Genomic DNA, 13,108 nt, shown 5'->3' with positions numbered 1-13,108 from the left:
CTCGTCCTCAGCGCGCGCGCACGTTTGAATCCCGGCGCCGGAAACGCCATTGGTTCCGCGACTCGCGCAAGGCCCTTCTCGCGAGAGCTGAAGCCTCGCGCGAGGAGACGGGCGACGCGTCGAGAAAGCGCGCTTGCGGTTTCCGGCTTCCGGCGTCGTGTGCCGGTGTGAGGAGGGCGGCCGTGCGGCGCGGCTGGTGAGTGTTGGGGCGCGGTCGGGTTGGCCTGCGGGCGGCGGCGGGGCTCCCCTCTCCCTTCTCCCCGTGGCCGGCGCGCTGCCGACTCCCGCTTCTGTGCCCTCGGCAGGCGCCATGTTCCTGACCGCGCTCCTGCGCCGCGGCCGCATCCCCGGCCGGCAGTGGATCGGGAAGCACCGGCGGCCGCGACCCGTGTCGGCGCAGGCGAAGCAGAACATGGTCCGCCGCCTGGAAGTCGAGGCGGAGAACCACTACTGGCTCAGCCGGCCTTTCCTCACGGCCGAGCAGGAGCGGGGCCACGCGGCGGCCCGCCGGGCGGCCGCCTTCCAGGCGCTCAAGGCGGCGCAGGCGTCCAAGTTCCCCGCGTCCCGGCGGCTGGAGGACCAGCTCGGCCACCTCAAGGTCACCGGGAAGTGGTCCTGACCCGCGCCACGCCGCCTGCGTCCTGCGGCGGCGAGCGGGAGCCTCTGGCCGGAGCCCCACGGAGCCCCGGCCAAGCCGAGCGAGTGCCTGCGACGGAGGCCCCGGGCCCGCGCTCCCCACCGCCCGCAGTGTGTTTCGGTCGGATCGCGTCTCGCTTCTCTTGTCCTGAGGACGGAACGGACGGCGCCTGCGTCTTACGGGATGCGGAACGCAACCTGCGCGCAGCCGCAATAAAGCTGCCGACCGCGCTCTGGCCTCTGGGCCTCGGTGCGAGATTCTGCCGGGGGCTTTGCCGTGCATGCTCGCTTACCTTCTGCCGACAGGTCTTGCCTAAGCGGACATGAAAAAAATCTACTTTTCCAGTTGAACGCGCTCCTAAAAATAGCGGTTTCTGGTGAGATTTGCTCCAAAAATTGGACAATTGGACATCGTCTATTTTGGGGGACTTCCCCCGGAACTAAGACCCTTAAGCCAGGCGGCGCAGCCAAAAAACAAACCAGACAAACAATAGTCTGTTTAAAAAAAATCAGGTTGTCACCTCAGTATTGAAATTTAAGGATGATTTATGTGTTTTGGATATGAGTCCTTTTTCAGGTATTCTTTTTCCAGTGTTCGACTTTTCATTCTTTTAACAGAATGGCTTTCAAAGAATGGAAGTTCTTAGGTTTGATGAAGGGGACAATTGAAAATTGTTCAATAAAAGCTAAATTAAAACGTTTTTGATAAAGCCGTGTGTGCTCTGGCGTAGGCAGACCACAGTGTCGTCGCACTCAGGTAGTCCCCGTGGTTACCCGAAGGATCAGCCCCATCGCTTTCCCAAGGCAACACTGTGCCTTGCCACACCTGCCAGGTGACTAAAGCAACAGTCATACTCTAACAACAACAACAGCAACAACAGCTGTTCAAATACAGGACTTTATTTATTTATTAATAAAGTAATCATTATTACGATTTTTGGAAAAAAACAAGTTTTAAAATGTTCAGCCTTCATGTTAATGTAGGTTAGGCCACCCAAAAGGCAAAGCAAAGATAACATTAAGTCATGGTCCAGGGTTACACTTATGAAAAACAAATACAAGATTTACGGGACATGATATGTAAAAACAACCAAAGTAAACTATTTCAAATTTGTTTATATAAAAACATATTAAAGATCACTTTAAAATAGTGTCCACCTTTTCTGTAAATGGGCATAGACTAACCTGCAATCATGTACAAATGTGATAAACTCAACAGCTTTCTGAAGCTTTTAATACAAACACAATTCCTTGCTGCTTTATGCAACTCAACAAAATAATACAAAGTGAAGTCGTTAGAAAAATATGGACCTTGCTGAATCTATCTTGCATTTTTAATTTAAGTTGGAAAATATAGTTCAGATCATAAGAAACACATGAATTTTAGACTTACATATTAGCTGTATCTTATAGAATATGAGATACGGTCTTTATTTTGGCTGAAATGCAAAAATATGGTTAATTTCTCTAACAGATCAGTTAAAAATACTTTCCATTGATAGCAGTGCTAGTCCTAGAACAAAATGTAAGCAAAACATCTGTAAGTCAGTTGTCTTATCAGCGCCCCAAATATGCAGATCCTAACACTGAGCCCTTAAAATGCATCTGCTTTAAAGATGACGGAAGGGAAATCTCACATGACTGAAAATCTGAAAATCCTACAAACAGTCAAAATCTGCTATTAATAGAAATAAATTCAAGTAAACATTGCATATTTGATTTAAGCTAAGTTAACTTATGACACTTTGGATCATAACCACTAAATATGTCAAAGGATTTTAAAAAATCATCCATATGCAAAGATGAAACTGTACTACGTAAGCGGTGCAAGTTCAGTGACCACTAAGCTGTAGCTGCTCTTTGGTTTGGCACAGTGACAGTGGTCAGATGCCTCAGGTACTGAATATTCAAGTAAGTTTGTACCCACGTAAAACCAAGTTTCCTGTCTAATTTGTTTTTAATGGCGATGGCAAGACCTGAAATTCAACTTTTATTTTCCTTAAATATTATCACAACTGTTCAAGTGTTTGAAGGAACAAAGACAGTACTAATAAATTTTGACAGGGCTTCATTCTGACCATTTCTCCGCAAAGGTTGGCAGCACTAATCAATCCCAGAGAAATACCAAAGAGTCAGCCTTTCCCTGATTCCCATACCACTTGTAGGCCCTTGCCAACAGTCATTAATATGTACAACTAAACGAAGCCAAATATTTAGAACATGGCAAATGTTGGCCATAAATTAATTAAACCAAAGGTAACTAAATTAAAAGGCTTTAGCTGAAAATTCCTGAAAAGGTGTTTACTAATGCTATTAAGATGATGTTAACATAGTGAAAGAACTGAAAAAGAAACACCACAAAAGCACCCAAATAGGTTAAAGGGAAAAGTAAGTTTCCTCAGTTGTTAGGTGCATGCAAATCCTTTGACCTGAATGTAAAAATACCCACAAGAAGTACCAGGACATTTCTGAAAGCAGTCACTTACGTTTAAACATTTACTATTTCCTTATAATACTCAAACCGCCAAACTGAAGTGGTGTTTCTGGTTGGTAAACTGATATCCCTTAACTCTCATAAGTTTTCTAGAATCAAGATTATTAAGACTACAGTGTTGAAATAAAGGTAGAAACTGTATTACAGTATTCCAAACTATATTTTCAAAGCTAAACTCATTCCTCTAGTTCAAAGGGGGAAAAAATTACTTGCTTTTAACATCTAATATTAATATAGCCCATGGAATTAGACAAATCCTATAAATTATAAACCTGGAATAGTAGGCTATAAAATTTGTGCTACATTAGGAGATTATAGAGCTATCCCTAGTATATTGTTTGGCGTCCAGAAGGAACTCCAAATATACCTGTTGGACGAATGTTAAGTAAGGTATTATGCAAAATTAGAAATTGAAGAATGTTAAAGGTCGTCCAGTCGAAATCATTCTTAACACCCCTCTCCCCAACCCCATTTTATAGACAAGGAAACTATAACATGTTTTTACAGACGCTGGTTAAAACTGATCTCCACCCACCACTGGAAGCAATCAGTCATTTTAGCTTGTGTGTGTCTGACTAAGCAGAGTATAAAGGAGGAGTAACATCTGTATATTGTTTCTCCGCTATAGGACACTATTTTCCTTTAGAATCAATGCAACGATCCCTGTCACTTAGATTGGATTTCAAAAGGAAAAGGGGGATAAGTGTCTAGGCAGAAAGGGGTTGCTGTTAGGAAGTCAGATTTAAAATCCTGCATGTAAGAGTGGAATCCACCTCTCAGAGAATGGAAGCTTTGAATGATACTCAAGTGAGAATTTCCTTCTTGAGAGCAGTGTTATGCTGAACAGTTTGACCCTAGTTCAAATTGTATTTTATGTTGCTGTTTAAGCTATTATAGGATTACTGTAAAAAGTTTCAAAGCAAATTTCAGTCATTACCTAAATTGAAATTTGCAAGTCAGCTCAGCAGCAGGCAGCACTCTGAAAACATACTTTAACAGCTTTCTGTAGCTTGTCTTTCGCTTTATTTTTCTTCCAGCCACTTCTACCCAATCCTACTGTGTCCAGTATTTCTACAGCACACGTAACCTTTGTTTCTCTACCTGTATAAATACTCATGAAAGTTCAACAAGAGTATATTGAGAGCAGAGAGAAACAAAAAAATTTCTTATACTGCCAAATTTTCTTCAAGCCTTGGGCACAACACTGCACATGGTTTAATTAATGCTTAGAACTAAGCCTTCAATGAATTATACAAATATGCTCCATGTTTTAAATGATTAGGTATCTAAATCCTTCTGAGTGTTATTTTATAGCAACAATAAAAAAAATCTTTAGTAAAAATGTTGAAAAGTATAAAACAGTAACTATAAATTAGCAAACACCAAGTTGTTTTTAAAGCAATTATTTTCTTTTTCTTACACAGTACAAGCACTCTCAGCCACCATACTGACCTAGATGTACTTCACTTAAAACAAGTTTTTTACCTTGTGTTTCTGGAGTGAAAATTTATATGGATACTAAGAACTCTAATAATGTAACTCAGGTATCAAAAGAATACATACGCCATGTTAACATGTGACCTGACAGCTCATATTATAGCATATCATAATACGTTATTATGAGTAAATGTTATTTCCAAAGTAAAATTAAGTCACTTTTGTAGCTGTAAGTCAGTGTTGAACAAGTGGGCTCATTTAAGATTAAGGCATCTTCCAGCTCTGGAGCAGTGCTTCTGTGGATCCAACAATCTGTACAAAGGTTTCCTTTTTTAAAAAATATATCTTCATTTATACTTCAATTATTTAATTCCACTGATCATCATCTTGCGTATAAAACTGAAAATATTCAGTCCATAATGTTTTTTATAAACCTATAAAACCGGAAACAATTGAATTATTGATTAAAACTTGATTTTATATTTCTGAAAATAAGATTAAATAGTTCTTTGGGCTAAGGTATAAAGCTGCTAATACAACACAAAAGGAAAGAAATACTTTAATATTACTAATATTCTAATAATAATAAAGGTTCTTAGACGCTGTAAATAAGGGACAGATCACTGACTTTCCCTGAAGCCATTAAGTGAGCATTTTAATAGAGGCAGATCCTTACACTTTTCCCTTAGTGTTAACTTGGGCATAATCTGAGAAGACTGCTATCAGATGTTTATGGGAATTTCAGTGAGGATTCTCAACCACCACGAGCATCAGCCATTGCTCCGCCTACAGCCTACACTGAGAAGACGCGGTGGGGCTGCCAATGACACGGGATCACCGCCTGCAGCTCCTGCTGCCCTCTGCCTGCCCGGAGCCCCACCGGGGGCTGTTTCTGATGCTCTCTGAGTCTTAGGCTCTGGCTGTGACTTGGACATGGACTCCAGGTCCTTGTAAGGAACTGAATGCTAATGATAAACACCAAGCAAGGAAGCAGATGTCCCCTAGATGAGACTACAGATGAGAACAGAGCAACTGAGGTAATAAAGGTGTGTTGTCTTAAGCTGCTAAGTGTGTGATAATTTGTTAGGTAGCAATAGGTAACCAAGAAACACTACACGTAGGTTTTCAAAACTCTAACAGCTGCGCGTGATGCTGCTGAGCCAGTGAGCTTAGCTTCCGACTTGAATGTGCATACCTGTCTTCTCTGTTTTTAAGCAGCAGGAGAGTTCACTACATCCCTGCATTCAGTCAGTGTTAGCACTGCCCTCACTGCTCCTACTGGCCCATGGGGAAGGGCTTCTATTCCTACTTCAATCAACCTCCTCTGGCTACCGCGCCTCCTCTGGCTACTGCAAAGGCATCACTGACTCATGTACTTGGCTGCAGTAAGCTGCTCTTCTGCTGTATCTTTTACCAAGTAAATAACATCAATGAACCTCTTAAGTCTTTTTTTCAGACTTTAATCTTAGTCACTCTTCTCTGGATCAAATATCTTCAGTAGTGGGCAAAAGTCACCTTTTTTCCTTAAACTAATTAATAAGGTACCGTTCAGTGAAAAGGGTAGTTGTCCATATACCAATCCTAACAATTTTTATTAGTTTCCTCATTAATCTACCAATAAATATCCAGTAAGATCATGCTAGGAGTGGTAAGAAAAATGGGAGTTAGGCAGACGTTACCTTCCAATCTCTCCTGAACTACCTGATTTTGCTGATATAATGGAAAGAGTAAAAAAGACTGAATTGCAAACTGTTTTGAGATTATGACATGCAAATAAACTAATTTTTGGAGAAATTACCTTTATACTGTCTTACCTTGCTCTTATTCAACTGGTTAGTTATGAACAAGTGGTACTCAATTTTCTATTGCCACTGTTACATGGTTATTTGTCCCTGTAAGCACATAATTATATATGACATGACAAAAAAAGAAGTATTAAGTTTCTGGCTAAATGGTAAAATTGATGATTACAGTAAAAGCAAGTATTATGTAGGCACTAAATAGGCTTCTGGTGCCAACCATTTGCCTTCTGTTAGAACCCAGAAGGAAGGAAAGCAGTGCTAAAATCTCGAAGTCTGGTTTTATGCTTATTTTTGTAAAAACGTCCATTGGCTCTAAAGATGTTCAGGAGCAATAATTTCAAGTTCACAAATGGATTTTTCCCTTTATTTTATACTGAGGGTCTAATGACCTGAATGAAGACCTTTTTTTAAAAATTTATTTTATTTATTTATTTTTGGCTGTGCTGGGTCTTTGTTGTGGTGCACGGGCTTCTCACTGCAGTGGCCTCTCTTGTTGCGGAGCACAGGCTCCAGGCACGTGGGCTTGAGTAGTTGTGGCACACGGGCTCAGTAGTTGTGGCTCACGGGCTCCAGAGCACAGGCCCAGCAGCTGCAGCACATGGGCTCTGTTGCTCTGCGGCATGTGGGATCCTTCCGGACCAGGGCTCGAACCTGTGTCCCCTGCATTGGCAGGTGGATTCCTAACCCTTGGGCCACCAGGGAAGTCCCCTGAATGAAGGTCTCAATGAAACTAATTTAAGAGAAGTTAAATGCTGCTGAAAGCCAAAATGACAATAACAACAAATCAGAAATCGTGACAGCAAGCTTTCAAGTTTTAGGGTATTTCCTAGAGTTAGTACCAAACCATTTTCCTACAGTGCAAGAAGAATGTTATTACTAGTATTATTAAGAACCACAGATATGTTTTAAGCTATAATGCTAGTGAGTGGCCAGACTATATTATAAACCGAGGCCTGATTCAAAAGCCCACTTGTGTCTTATCAACTGTTGTATAATGTACCACAGTTCATGAAATGATTAAGAGTCATCATGGTTCAAATACATTCAGTGCACTCTTTTTATACTAAGACAAGACAGCCAAAGAGTACAAGGCATTTCAAAATTATTTTCAAATAAGCAAAAGCTATGACCCCCAAATTAACCTTGTTTAAGCATTATCCAGAATATTATGCCGAAAGAATTTTCTACATCTGAGGTGACAAAACACACGGCTGGGTAACAACAAGGAAAAACAAAATTATGAACAGAAAAAAACACAGCAGCAGCCACTACACTTCCTCACTCAACCTTCGCCTCCGTGAAAGCTACCAGTAATCGCTAACGGCCCACGTGTAAGATATTTTATTAAAAAGTTTCAAATATTTTAGTATTTTAAAATAGCACATAATGTATTTTAATTTTTCCACATTTATTAAACCTGGTGATTTTCATTTTAACCAGACAAAGCAATGTTTTCAGATGACGGCATTACCTGATCTGATAACACCTTCTTCAGATCCATTCTCTAGCCACTGAGATTCACTGTCCAACAAGCGGTTTTTTGATTCACTAAGCGGTTTGATAGGAAAGGGTGGGTTTGAGCCAATACTGAAAGAGGAGCAAATAATTTAGTAAATAGTCTAATGCTCAATTAATAATACTTAATTAATAAGCAGCAAATTAGTATTCCTTCTCCTAAATATGTGAGGGCAACTCATGAGATCTCAGCACTCTGAAAAAGCTCCATCTTCAGGAGAAAATGTGCCCCAACCCCCCCGCATTAAATGGCTCTCTAGACCCAAGAACTTGTACTCAGCACTGCCAACGAAAACAATTAGATGAAAGAAAAACAGCTTCAGAGGCCAATCTGAAACATTTTTAACATGTTAATCAAGAGCCGTAAGGTAGCACAAGGACAGGTGAGGATCTATGTCTGTGGCCAGGACAAAAAGATTACCTGTCATTTCCCAAGTTTTCTGCTTTCTACCTCTGCAGTATAGATCTAAGGGGAAAAAATGATTTAGTGATTTAGCGTAGACTTAGTTTTCTAGCTAAGACATCCAGGGAGGGAGGGAATGGAGGAAAAAAAGAAGAAGGAAAAGGGAACTAGTATTGTTGGGGACCCACTATGGGCAGACGCTGTGCTGGGTGCTTTCTACACACCATCGCAATCTTCACAATAACCCCCGAAGGGAGTACAAATCCTCCTCTCATAGAGCTGGCAGCTGAGGCTCAGACAGTTTAAGTAACTTCTTGGAGCTCTGAGGTCCTAGGTTCTAAGGCCTATGTTCTTCCAAAATTAATCCGCTAGCTTGGAATTTATAATCCCTCCTCCCCCACAACTTATTTCTGTAGTCAGTAAGTTTCAAGTGTTTCACTTTGACAGAAGCATCTCTATCTCCTTTAAAATTTCATTTAAAATGAACTATTTCTCTGAATTTATGAATCAGTGTGCTCGCCATACAAACTCTGAGAAAATATCCTCTAAGACGAAGAAGAAAAATTTTGTATTTGTATTTTTGAATCCTCATTAATATCATTTTCACGCTGCAGTTAAAATCTGTTTATCAAAATAAAATGGTGAATAGTACAATGACTAACTTCTTTGAAAATGTAACTGATATAAACCAACATAATCAAATCTTGAAAGAGTCTTCGTTTCTAGGAAGAGGCAGCGCAGGTAGGGTAGCCGTGCTTCCTACCCTGCCAGACGCGTCCAGTGACATGAGACTGTCCTGCTTCAACTACTAACAGCAAGCGTTCACTTTATTACTCTCAAAAGTGTTCTGGTTTGAATCATAAAAAAATATGGTTATCCTGAGCATATCAGCTATATCCACATTTTAACCCTCAGTTAAAAAAACTGAATAGAATTTCTCTTTATCTGTGCTGGCTTGCTACGTCACTACTATATTCATCTATGTATCCCACACACACACACACAGTTTGCTCTATAATGAATTCTGAAAAACGTAATGACAAGAAGCGCACCTTCTGGTATTTTCACTGTGGTTTGAAACAGATGCTTGTTCTGGATCCGTCCCCACAAGACGAGTCGGAAAACTGCAGCCATCACCCTGACTGCATAAGAAAAATATCAGTGATAATTTAATCATGTTCAGTTCAATCTAAGTGGTCAATTTAACACCTATTTTCCAGAGGCATGGTATAAAATGATCACAACTTGTCATTTCAGAGAATGATTTCTAAGATTTCTAATTTAGACAGTTATTAGACTCTACTGAGGAAGTAAGTCTTTTTCTTTTATAATTTACATATAGTTAAAAATAGTATCTTCCATGACTATTAAAATGATCATGTCTATTAAAGTTATGATAAACATACATATTCAAATATTTGGGTAACTGACCTGCTTATCACAATCATTTAAAGATATCATAAATGCTCAAACTGAAATTCAAGATGTAAGTTCCACATATTTATTTATTCAACAACGTTCATTAAACGAAAATATACTGGATGTTCTGAGTACCATTTGAAGTGCTAGGGATATACCACTGAACAAAAGAAAAGAAAATCTCTGGCTTCAAGAAGTTCACAACTTAAAAAAAAGTACAGCTATGCCTTCTACATTCTAAAAACATCAAAACTGTGTACCGCAGGGAATTCCATTTCCAGCCAAGATGGATTAAACGGTATATTTGACCTCCTGTTGAACAGTACATACAACAACTCTTTTCAAAACAGGCAGCACAGAACTGTGGTGTCTGAAAGAAGAGAAACCAACCAAGGAGTTGCAGCTTCTGCCAGAACTTGAGCACCAACAGGGGTATGTGCAGAGCAAGGTGGTCTCACTGAATTAAGGTGACAGAGATGGGAGTTTCGAGAAGACGAGGAGGTTTGCTTCTATCGGACAGAGCTGAGGAAGAGGGATATGTGCAGAGAAAGGGCTACAGAAATCTGCACAGGGTTTTACTTGAGTCTTCTGATGAATACTAAGCCACACATGTGAATCTGGGAAAAGAACAACTGGGGAGTGTAAGCTGAACAATTCAGAGCCTGCCCAGCACTGAAAGCCATTTGCATTCGACCTGCCAGAGTAGAGAGACCTCACTGAACATGTGGATACGGCAGAGACCGCAGCAGGCTCTCACCTTTGCTGTAGGACTAAACTTGCCCTAAAGAAAATGCTACTTTACACCCAAGCACAGGTTTCAGCAAGCATCAGGAGGACTAAGCTGAAACAGAAGTCGGCCAAAACAAAATTCAACATCCTTTAAAGGGAGACCAAATTTAAACACTCAGAATTCAAAATGTCCACCATCCAATCAAAAATTACCAGCCTAAAAAGCAGGAGAATGTGATCACAACCGGAAGAAAATAAAGTCAACAGAAAAGATTTAGAAATGACCGTGACCACTTGAAACAGAGACGCTAAACCAGTGACTATAAATATGTCCATGAATTAAATGGAGAAAGTGGATATAAAGAGAAACGAAATGTAAGATATAAAAAAGAACCAAATTGAACTCCTGGAGCTGAAAAATAGAATATCTGAAATAAGAAATTCACTGGATGACCTTAACAGTAGACAATACAGAAGAAAAGATAAGTGAACTCACAGACGTAACAACAGAAACAATCCAATTTGAAGCAAAGAGAAAAAAGATGGAGGGGGAGAAGGGAGGGACAACAGCAATGACCGGTGGGTCACGACATACATTTAAGAGAACTGAAAAGCTAGTGGGGGAAGGGCACAGGAAGAGGGAAGCAGGCAGAAAAAACAATTGAAAATTATTTCAAAATTATTCAGATTGGACTTCCCTGGTGGCACAGTGGTTAAGAATCCTCCTGCCAATGCAGGGGACACAGGTTAGAGCCCTGATCCGGGAAGATCCCACATGCCATGGAGCAACTAAGCCCATGCACCACAACTACTGAGCCTGCGCTCTGGAGCCCGCAAGCCACAACTACTGAGCCCATGTGCCACAACTAGTGAGCCCGTGTGCCACAACTACTGCAAGCCGTGTGCCTAGAGCCTGTGCTCCGCAACAAAGAGAAGCCACTAAATGAGAAGCCCGCACACAGCAACAAAGAGTAGCCCCTGCTCGCTGCAACTAGAGAAGGCCTGCGCACAGCAACGAAGACCCAACGCAGCCAAATGAATAAATAAATAATTCAGATTTGATGAAAACTACAAGTTCATAGATCCAAGAAGCCTAATGAACTCCAAAGAGGATAAACACAAGGCAAACCATACTAAGGAACATCATCATCAGACTACTTAAAACCAGTGATAAAGATAAAATCTTAAAAGTAGCCACAGGGGAAAAAAAGACATAGTAATTTACAAGCATACCTCGTTTTATTGTGTTTCATTTTACTGTGCTTTGCAGATACTGTGATTTTTATAAATTAAAGGTTTGAGGCAACCCTACATTGAGCAAGTCTATCAGTGCTATTTTCCCAGCAGCATTTGCTCACTTTGTGTCTCTGTGTCACATTTTGGCAATTCTCACAATACTTCAAACCCTCCACCAGCAAAAAGATTACGACTTGCTGAAGGCTCAGATAACGATTAGCAGTTTTTAGCAATAAAGTATTTTTAAATCAAAGTATGTACATTGTTTTTTTTAGACATAATGCTATTGAACAATTAACAGTCTATGGTTATAGACTGTTATATGCACTGGGAAACCAAAAAATTCGTATGACTCACTTTACTATGATATTTGCTTTATTGCGGTGGTCTGGAACCAAACCTGCAATAATCTCGAGGTGTGCCTGTACAAACAGTGGAATAAAGATAAGAGAGAGGCTGATTTATTGACACAAACAACACAAGCCAGATGATAATGGAACAACATCTTCAAAGAAGGGGAAAAAAAAACAAAGACAAAAAACCCAACTGCCAACATTGAAATTTCTGTTTAGAGAAAATAACCTTAAAAAATAATAGTCTATGTTCCAACCAGTCGGAGTGGAAACACCTGAATATAAGAGACAACAGATAAAGCGCACAGAAGAGACCGGCGCACTTGAAGATGAAACTCAGGAAAAAGACTGAACAGAAGGTGAGCAGCCACCAGTGAGCCGTGGCGGAGCCTCCTGAGGAGCCACAGACGTGTAACTGGCATCCCTGCAGGGACAAGGCAAGGGAGGCGGCAGAAGAAATACTTAAAAGTACTTTCCAAATCTGATGAAAGTTTAAAAATTACAGATCCAAGGAGCTCAACAATCCTAAGCACGAGAATCATGAAGAAAACGACACCAGGCATGTCATAATCACATTGCAAGAAACTAGTGATAAACAAAATCTTAAAAGCAGCCAGAGAAAAATGTCATATTACACAAATAATAATAAACATAATATCCACAAACTTCTCATCAGAAACAATGCAAGCAGCACCTACAATTCCACAATTCTACAACCAAGCAAAACGTCTTTCAAAAATGGAGGCAAGGGCTTCCCTGGTGGCACAGTGGTTGAGAGTCCACCTGCCGATGCAGGGGACACGGGTTCGTGCCCCGGTCCAGGAAGATCCCACATGCCGTGGAGCGGCTGGGCCCGTGAGCCATGGCCGCTGAGCCTGCGCGTCCGGAGCCTGTGCTCCGCAACGGGAGAGGCCACAACAGTGAGAGGCCCGTGTACCAAAAAAAAAAAAAAAAAAAAAAAATGAAGGCAATTGGGAATTCCCTGGCCGTCCAGTGGTTAGGACTTTGAACTTTCACTGCTGGGGCCTGGTTCAAGCTCTGGTCAGGGAACTAAGATCCCATGTGGCGTGGCGAAAAAAAAAAA

At 41.0% G+C, this 13,108-nt stretch overlaps 2 protein-coding genes across 4 annotated transcripts in view; one reads left to right on the top strand and one right to left on the bottom strand.

The window, feature by feature from the left end:
- Positions 1–105: 105 nt before the first annotated feature.
- On the top strand, positions 106–1,337 carry MRPL57 (mitochondrial ribosomal protein L57). The gene is made up of 2 exons (XM_082675589.1): positions 106–196; positions 306–1,337. The coding sequence occupies exon 2, from the start codon at positions 311–313 to the stop codon at positions 617–619; it is 309 nt and encodes a 102-aa protein (XP_082531715.1). The 5' UTR covers positions 106–196; positions 306–310; the 3' UTR covers positions 620–1,337.
- A 202-nt stretch (positions 1,338–1,539) lies between these two features.
- Positions 1,540–13,108, bottom strand: part of ZDHHC20 (zDHHC palmitoyltransferase 20) — a 73,245-nt gene continuing 61,676 nt past the window's right edge. The window contains exons 10-13 of one of the 3 annotated variants that reach the window (XM_082675755.1): positions 9,340–9,429; positions 7,841–7,956; positions 6,382–6,459; positions 1,540–5,001 (exon numbers count right to left, since the gene is read on the bottom strand). In XM_082675755.1, coding sequence (XP_082531881.1) covers positions 6,422–6,459; positions 7,841–7,956; positions 9,340–9,429 — 244 coding nt within the window. In that variant the 3' untranslated portion in view covers positions 1,540–5,001; positions 6,382–6,421. Of the gene's footprint in view, positions 5,002–6,381; positions 6,460–7,840; positions 7,957–8,305; positions 8,351–9,339; positions 9,430–13,108 lie in introns of those variants that run through there. The other 2 variants (XM_082675756.1, XM_082675757.1) reach the window with 2 other exon arrangements.

This window comes from Grampus griseus, assembly GCF_964374135.1.
Source record: "Grampus griseus genome assembly, chromosome: 18".
NCBI lineage: Eukaryota > Metazoa > Chordata > Mammalia > Artiodactyla > Delphinidae > Grampus > Grampus griseus.
Note: the sequence above shows the minus strand (reverse complement) of the source record. Positions and strands in the feature narration are given on the sequence as shown.